Here is an 8,214-nt window from a genome sequence, read left to right as displayed (position 1 = left end):
TTACTTTTTCTTGTGGTATCCTGAGAAACCACCACCGTGACCGCCACCATGACCGCCACCATGACCGCCGCCGAGACCGCCGCCTCCACTTGAATACGAGTCGTAGCCACCGCCAGAACTGTATCCACCTCCTCCCCCTCCTCCTCCTCCATGGCCACTAAAATAAATAATTCGTTGTATTACCGTTAGGTATTTCATTAATTAATACTGTAAATAATGTACTAACCTGCTACCAAAGCCAGAAGATATACTATTACTGATGGAATGGTGATCAAATCCACCGCCGCCACCACCTCCATATCCACCTCCTCCTCCACCATGATGGTCACCAAAACCACCACCTCCTCCTCCTCCTCCTCCTCCATAGCCTCCTCCACCGTGGTGATCACCAAAACCACCGCCGCCTCCTCCTCCAAAGCCTCCCCCACCGTGATGGTCGTCGAAACCACCACCCCCGCCTCCTCCGAAGCCTCCACCACCGTGATGGTCGTCGAAACCACCACCACCGCCTCCTCCAAAGCCTCCCCCGCCGTGATGATCGCCAAAACCACCACCACCGCCTCCTCCGAAACCTCCACCGCCGTGATGGTCGTCGAAACCACCGCCACCCCCATATCCACCTCCTCCTCCGAATCCTCCGCCACCGTGATGGTCATCGAAACTACCACCACCACCTCCTCCTCCTCCGAAACCTCCACCACCATGATGGTCGTCGAAACCACCACCGCCTCCAAAACCGCCTCCACCGTGGTGGTCGTCGAAACCACCTCCACCTCCACCTCCAGGGCTGGATATTATCACATCTCCGTGTCCACCTGAAATAAGATTTTATTTATTTTCAGAACCACGAAATGAATTCGTTCGTCGCAGCGAAAGGGTTAAAGTACATTTGTCAGTGTCATCGATACGAAAGTCATCGCGTCGTCGACTTGCTAAGCAGTTTGCACATTTAGCGGTGAAGCGAGAAAAACAGAGCGGATTAAGAGGAAAGATTTATGGTGGCATCAGGTGAATAGATGGACGTGTGCGAGACTGCGAAATATATATTCTCGCCTCCGAAACGAGCCGGAAGTGAAACGCCACGAAACGAGTTCTTCAGCCTGAACGGTGCCAAAGAGTACGCAGAGAAACAGTGAACGAAAGTGTTCTCTGTAAATCAACGAGATATCATGATTGGCTTAAGGAGAACGTGAGAAGTGATTTTACCATTGCTGATTTTAAGAAGCCTTTCTGATATTTGGAACGTTTTTAGGATAATTGTAATTTATAATCTATATTAAATTACCTCCGTATCCTCCACCACCTCCATGGCCACCACCCCCAAAACCTCCGCCGTGTCCGCCTCCAAAACCACCCCCGTGACCTCCTCCTCCTCCTCCTCCTCCAGGTGAAGTGATTATTATCGCGTGATCTCCACCACCTCCTCCGTGTCCACCGCCTCCGTGTCCACCGAAACCACCTCCAAATCCACCTCCTCCGTGTCCACCGAAACCACCGCCGAACCCACCTCCTCCCCCGTGTCCGCCTCCAAAACCACCCCCGTGACCTCCTCCTCCTCCTCCTCCAGGTGAAGTAACTATTATCGTGTGATCTCCTCCTCCTCCTCCATGTCCACCTCCACCTCCTCCGTGATCATGTCCCCCATGATCTTCGTATTTGATGATTTTCTTTTCTTCGTGCTGGACTATCTCGGGTACGTGAATCCTTATATGCACACTAGAAAGTTAATCGCTGAGTTAAGAGTCGAGATTATTACCGTTTTTACCGTAATGAGATTTTTTATGGTGACTTGATTTAATCGTTGATTATACGATTAAGATTGTACTCACTGTTCTTTTCCGAAAGTAGCCAACGTGGCGGTGAAGGTTGTGGCGAAGATCAGACACCTTACCTGTGAAGAAAAAATGTATTATTATTTTATAATCTTTGCATAACAAATACAACCCTCCCTTCTACCACCCTCCTACTAAAATTACCCTTACTACTGCTCTGCAAATAATTCCCAAACTCTACTATTATCCTCCCACCCCCGCTTCTAAGCTCGCGAAACCTCAACACCCCCATCCCTCTGTCACAAAATCGCGGTGTCCAGAACTTTTGGAGCCTCAACACGAACAAAACTCGATCACAGACTTATCACCCTAACGAGCCCCGTGTCACTAAACGATCCTCCTGCTTACAGCAATTTTCAGCTCCATGGTGTTTCCCTTCTTCCTGGATCTTCCTGATCAGCACACCTCGATGGCCAGGGACACACTGTCATATATATCTGGCAACGAACCTGCCTATATATAGCGAGCCCGAAGGAAGTACCGGAAGAGTTAACGATAGTGGGGAGACCGAAGATCGGTGCCCAACCAGAGAAGACTCGAATCGACGACGGTGGTCGTGCTCGAGGTGCCTCGTATGCGAATGCACACGACAGACCAATGATCGTAAGAGTTCCTGCAGGTAGGTGTGCACGTGTTGGTGAAGGATCGGCCGTGACCCAGAGCCGACCATCAGAGAAATTCACGCTTCGGGCGATTTTTGGCGTTATTGCCCTCTGGGGTACATAGTGGACATTGTATTATTTTCTTTTTTTTTTCTGGAACTTATATGGAAGGTGAATATTTTGCAAGGGAAATTATCAGGTGTTGTCTATTGTATTTTCTATGTGGAGAGCTTTGGGTTCTCCCCTTCCGGTTCCATGCATGTACCTGTTTTGCACAGGTCATCGCGATGACCTTTCGACTGCAATTTCGACCAATGTTGGTTCTCTAGTAGTGAAGGGTGAGAAAGGCGGAGGGAAAGTTGATTAATTAAAATTTTTGCCGAAATTTAGGCAATTTCTGTTGTGAAAGTGCGCCGAGGAGTTGGTAAAAGGAAGCAGATGTTTAAACGATTATTTTGCATATTTGGAAGAATTAAGAATGAGTCCTATTATATTTAGATTCGATGTTGATGAGCTTCGATTCGTTATATTGTATAACTATTTTAATTTGTTCTTCGTGACGTTGACCTATTTTTTCGATTACAATGGGTGAAAGAACGTAAGAAAAAACGTACACGGAATAGAGTCGTATATTCTAATTAAAATGCAAGAAGGAATTTTAATTCTCAATTGATTCACATGAGTCAGAATGGAGGTAATAAATTTCTTCGTTCGCTCGTCTCATTGTCCTTTCGTTTTCTAACGATGTTCGACATACCATCGTTAGAAATCGCTTCTATGCTTTTCCTACGTGTCCACACAATTACCTAGACATACCAACTCGTGAAGAACCAAAATTGTCATCGTCACAATTTTGTGAAATTATTATCTGTTTGTTAATTTCTAAACGGAAAGATAAATGGCTGGAAACTTTTGATCTTCCTTGAGCCTCGAGCTATTTCTTCGAAATCAGTGGCATCTAAGATACTTCCTGTGTAATATTGAAATACAATACTAAAAGTATCCATTTCGTTTTCTATTCACTGCGTAGAAACGTAATCGCGAAGATAGCCTGGGTACATCATCGATTTACTTTCCTCGAAGGTCGTTGCATGAATTTTTGCGACTCCAGCTACGACTTTCCCTGATTTCCAGAATAAAATGAAACGGAGAGATCTATGCGCAAGTCATCGCGATCCATACGAAGTATTTGTTCGACGAATAAAAAAACAATTCTCGTCGGTATTTATAAAAGGAACGTTTCTCTCTTGATCGGCAATAAAACCCAATTCCATCGGGAAAATTCATTCTCCTGATACTTTCATCTACCAAGAAAATTCTAAACGATTCGTACAAATACAAGGATCGACGATTGAAACTAATATTGCATAACGAAAGGTAATAGCACGATTAGTCGCAAGTAATCGCCCCATCGGAAGCTCGCAAAATGCTCTAGAAACCAGTTTGCTTTCGTTAAAAATCGCACCGTCACTTTCCTCGGTTTCTATTCGTAAGAATATTTTTCATATTTTACGCGTTGGGTGTCGTACGATGTTTCATGGCATAATCGCAATTTTCTGTAATTAAGCATCACAAAAATAATTAAGCAAGAAGAAAAGTGAATGGTCAGTGAAACCGAGCGTGAATCTCGCGCCATTGACATTTCTTCGGAGGTTAATCGTTCTGGGAAGTTGGACATTGTAAACACGCGATGGTAGAAGAACTCCTCGTGGGAAAGAAAGCGATTCGATTGATCTTCTATCGAAACTGCACCCCTCTGCTGTTAGATATTAAATCTCACCGATACCTCTACAACTGCCGTTTCACCCCGGTAGATTGATCCTGTTCAGTCTGTAAACAATGAAGGATGATCGTTTAGTGGATTGAATAGTCAGGTTGTTGCCAGGGAACGAAATAGAAAGTGGCGATACGAAAGAAAAGGGAACACAGGGAGCGATGATCTTCGAGAAGGTGAAGAGAGATCGAATATTCTTCAGGTGATTGTAACGTGCCCTTTCACTTCTTCCATTTTCGTGTTCCGGTCACCAATGAGATTCTCTTCGACGACGCTACCCCGTGTGTGCACCTTTGCCTTCCGTCGCTTTCCAGGTGATCTTGATAAACCTACGCCAGGGGTGGACAAATAGCGCTAAGAGTTTTTTGTGGCTCGCCAAGATGGTCAGAAAAATCTGCCTTGAACCGAGATTTCCAATAAAACTGCCACTATTTTATTTAATTTATATTTATTGATTTTTATACCTTTCTGGAATGCAAAGTTAACTAGTGAATGCAATCATTTTAAAAGGTGTGGCCCTCCGCTTCTACAAAATGGCCCCCGAGCCAAAACAATTGCCCACCCTTGACCTACGCCATTAAGACTAACGGTGAGTAAAAAATATAATTGCAAATAATTAACGCAAGTGGCTTGGGATGTTTCTTCGAATGGAATTTATTTTAGCGAAAAAATATTATTGGAAACTTTGCGTGCTCGAGAGCTGCGACAACTTTCGACGCATCGTCTGGGTCTTCCTGACCTTTTCGACTCTCGAGAAACCTCGATGTATTCCAAGAAGTACCGAGATAAAGTACTTTCTCGCAAAGAGCAAACCGTAACGACGACGCCCAAAGTGGACAATAAACACTGTTTAGCATATTGCCTTTCAGGAAATTGTAACTGTCCGTGCAATTAGCTGTTCGCTATTCTTCACTTCCGCTTTTCGAATCCCTCTGACAACTTCATTCTCAATGACTACCTTTCTTCTTTCCTTCCTTTTTAAACAACCAGTCATTGTTACTGTCATTTATATGTATTTTTCTGGAAATTTACTACGGTGTTTAATTAATTCAGTCTCAATTATCCTTCCTGCTTTTAATAAAGCGATCCCTCACTGGTTGGAAGTCATCCTCTTTCTGAAATGCAGGTCGACCTGTTTCCACCAGGGTTTTTCTCCGTCTTCCTTTTCCTTTCACTCGGGTCCTTACAAAGTAGGAAAAGCAACGATCTTTCGCATTGTTCTGTCAGGATACGTGTTTGCTACCTTGTATACCCTTTTCAAGAGTCGACTGCGGTTTTTCATTGGATTCAAAAGAGCAACAATGTAAATGGCATTGAGTTTAAAACTCCTTTCGCTCTGCATTCCTTCTCTCCGTCTTTCTTTTCGAGAATTCTTCGTTGAACTTTCGCGAATTGAATAAAATAACGTTTTGCCAAATTGCATAGGTGGAATAAAAATAATAAAAACGCCGAAGGAAGGCGTTGATTCGATAGCTTCCATATTTGAACAATTAATAAAAGCATCCTCGCAGAGGATGAGGCAGAGGAAGCGGGGGCGAGCTGAAAGAATCGAGAGGATCGCTCGTCTCTTCTCGCGATGGAGCTACTTTCTCGACTTTCGAACGTTTCAGCCGGTCATCGGACTTCGAGTGAAAGTAAACGGGGAAGATGTGATCTTCACGACCGTGGCATTCAATCGTTATCTCTTTTTTTTGTTTTTTATTCGTTTATTCGAGCAGCTGGACGGTTGATGGACAACGCGCAGTCCAATTAACACATTCAATATTGTTCAATATTATAAATTCGATATAATTAAATAATTGAGAGAAAATATGGAATAATAATTACGTATTAACATAGTGAAAATAGAAGTTCGTAATGTAACGCGTTTGAAAAATTAATATTTGAAAATTTGTCTGCAGAAGCCTGCTAATTAAACGAAGGCGAACTTGATTTACGCTCCTTTGTAATGGTAATGAACGAGTTTGTGAAGTGTAACGATGACTTAATTAGACGACCAAATGGTAACGTGTATTTTATGTATTTTCACCTGATTAGAGTGTTAATTATTTAACAATTGCTCTTCGTAGAAAAATATACAATTACTGAATAATTGTAATTAAATCAAACAATTGCCATTTTTAACTCTACAAGTAATCTTCGGTATGTACAATTTAATTGGTTACATTAGTTTAGGGTGAATCTTAAAATAATTGCACATGGATTATAATTGCTCCATGCATGTCATTGTGCCCTGAGGACCTAATCTATAAAAAAAATTAACCCTGAACCATTTGCACCACAGAATGCTGAGCCACGTTCACGGGAATGGAATAAGTCTGATAAGGAGTCGTTTGAATAGGGGCGGTACGAAAATCATGGGGTGGTTCCATGGTGTCCTCCTTCACGTCGTAGCCTTTTGGTTGAGCGAAATTCAAGGACCAACCGTTGAAGGGTGTGGAAGAAGCAGCTATGGTGTAACTCGCTGTCACTGGTTGATTATGAAAATTACTATTGAACGTTGTAGCGGCGTTGGATAAAAATTGGGGCCAAGATTTCGTCATCTCTTGTAACTTCTGCTGATACTCGTCCATTGACACTGTGTCTCTTAGGACGATGCCTTCTTTGCTACCACCGATGGTTGCCGATGGTACTCCGGTTGGTAGCACAACGCCACCTTCTGGTTGTGGAGTGATGTTGTTGAACAAGTCTGCAGATTTCTGTTGCAGAAGAAGAAGTTGGTCCTTGTTCGCAGCGCCATTGAAATCGATGGCACTGTTGGCTGTTAGCTCTTTCTCGATGGATCTGGAGGTGTAGAATTTCTTCTCGTCGTTTCTTCTTTCGTTGTAACTTACGTCACTGTCCGGGTTCGAGAAGTAGGCTTCCGATTGATGGGTTTCGTACAATTGTCCTGATGGGGGGTAGTCTCCGCTTGAAGAATAGGAGGTGGACTCGTAGTCCGGCTCTGAATGCTTGTACCCCTGCGATCCTGAGTGTCTGTAATGACTTAAGAAAAAATTGCAGAAATTAATATTAGAATTAGTCTAGAATTGCTAGAATTAATTTGTCGATTTGAGAAGTTGTAAAAACTAAAATTTCACCCTTACCTTTCGGGACCATAGGAGATGGCGTTCTTCACTTTATCGTAAGGAATATACCCCTTGCCATAAGAAATGGCATGACTGATGCCTTTTCCGTAAGGTAGATGCACGTGGTTCACTTGCTCGTGACCTTGATCGAAATCATCCCCTCCGTGAGGAAGCGGCACACTGCCGTGCACAGGTCTCTTATGATAATGAAAGGGAGGACTATAGTACTTGTGATAGTGGGACTCGGTATCGTGAGAAGATTTTCTGTAACGCGGTGGAGAAGACCGCAATGATGGTCCAAGGCTTCGCCTGGTTTGCTGGGGGATCACCAACAGCACCTTGTCCCTGAGGAATAAAATAAAAAACAATGAAGAACGCGTCGATATACGGATGATTCATGATCGTGGGAATTAGAATTTCATATCTATTGATACTTACGTGAGAACAAGTAGAGGTTCGCCGATTGTCAGGAGCAGAATACAGAAACCCTGGAACAATTAATTAGAAACCTTATACAGTGGCAGCAAATTAAATTAAATTTTCTAAAATTTAATTCAAACTCTATGGAATTGAAAAAAATACACTCTGAACCCAACGGAACCTCAAGAACTCTCCCATTAGAAGTCCCATCGCCAAAAATTAAACTCTGCTTACCAAAAATCGCATGGCGTCGAATAATCAACGCCAACTTCTCAAAAAATGTCCTTTCAAACGGTCGACGATCCTCGGATTAAAGGATGCGGCGCACAATGGGTGCCCCTGTGATCCAACAGTTCTCCGCACCCTGAGCTCACTATGTTCCGTGTACTTCGAACGATGCAGACAAATTGCGGGAGGCTCGTCGAGATCTGTTCTCTTTTATACAAGATAAAAAGAGCATAATCGCTGGACGAAGGAACGACCTCCCACCGGATGGCCAGTGCCCTGGAAAGAGATGC

General features: G+C 43.5%; 2 protein-coding genes across 2 annotated transcripts; both read right to left on the bottom strand.

Annotated features, from left to right (window-relative positions):
* Nucleotides 1-3,277, bottom strand: LOC114872322 (glycine-rich cell wall structural protein-like). The gene is made up of 6 exons (XM_046285979.1): nt 3,251-3,277; nt 1,830-1,891; nt 1,622-1,716; nt 1,286-1,576; nt 227-779; nt 1-157 (listed from the first exon to the last, which is right to left on the bottom strand). Exons 1-6 carry the CDS (start codon nt 3,275-3,277, stop codon nt 1-3), a joined length of 1,185 nt encoding a protein of 394 aa, XP_046141935.1.
* A 3,189-nt stretch (nt 3,278-6,466) lies between these two features.
* On the bottom strand, nt 6,467-7,906 carry LOC114872323. The gene is given in 4 exon segments (XM_046285978.1): nt 6,467-7,184; nt 7,289-7,621; nt 7,715-7,764; nt 7,859-7,906. Coding segments are annotated over 4 exon segments (1,149 nt in total).
* Between the last annotated feature and the right edge of the window lie 308 nt (nt 7,907-8,214).

The sequence above is a fragment of the Osmia bicornis genome, chromosome 5 (genome assembly GCF_907164935.1).
Source record: "Osmia bicornis bicornis chromosome 5, iOsmBic2.1, whole genome shotgun sequence".
Lineage (NCBI taxonomy): Eukaryota > Metazoa > Arthropoda > Insecta > Hymenoptera > Megachilidae > Osmia > Osmia bicornis.
This window is presented reverse-complemented; position numbering and strand designations above follow the sequence as displayed.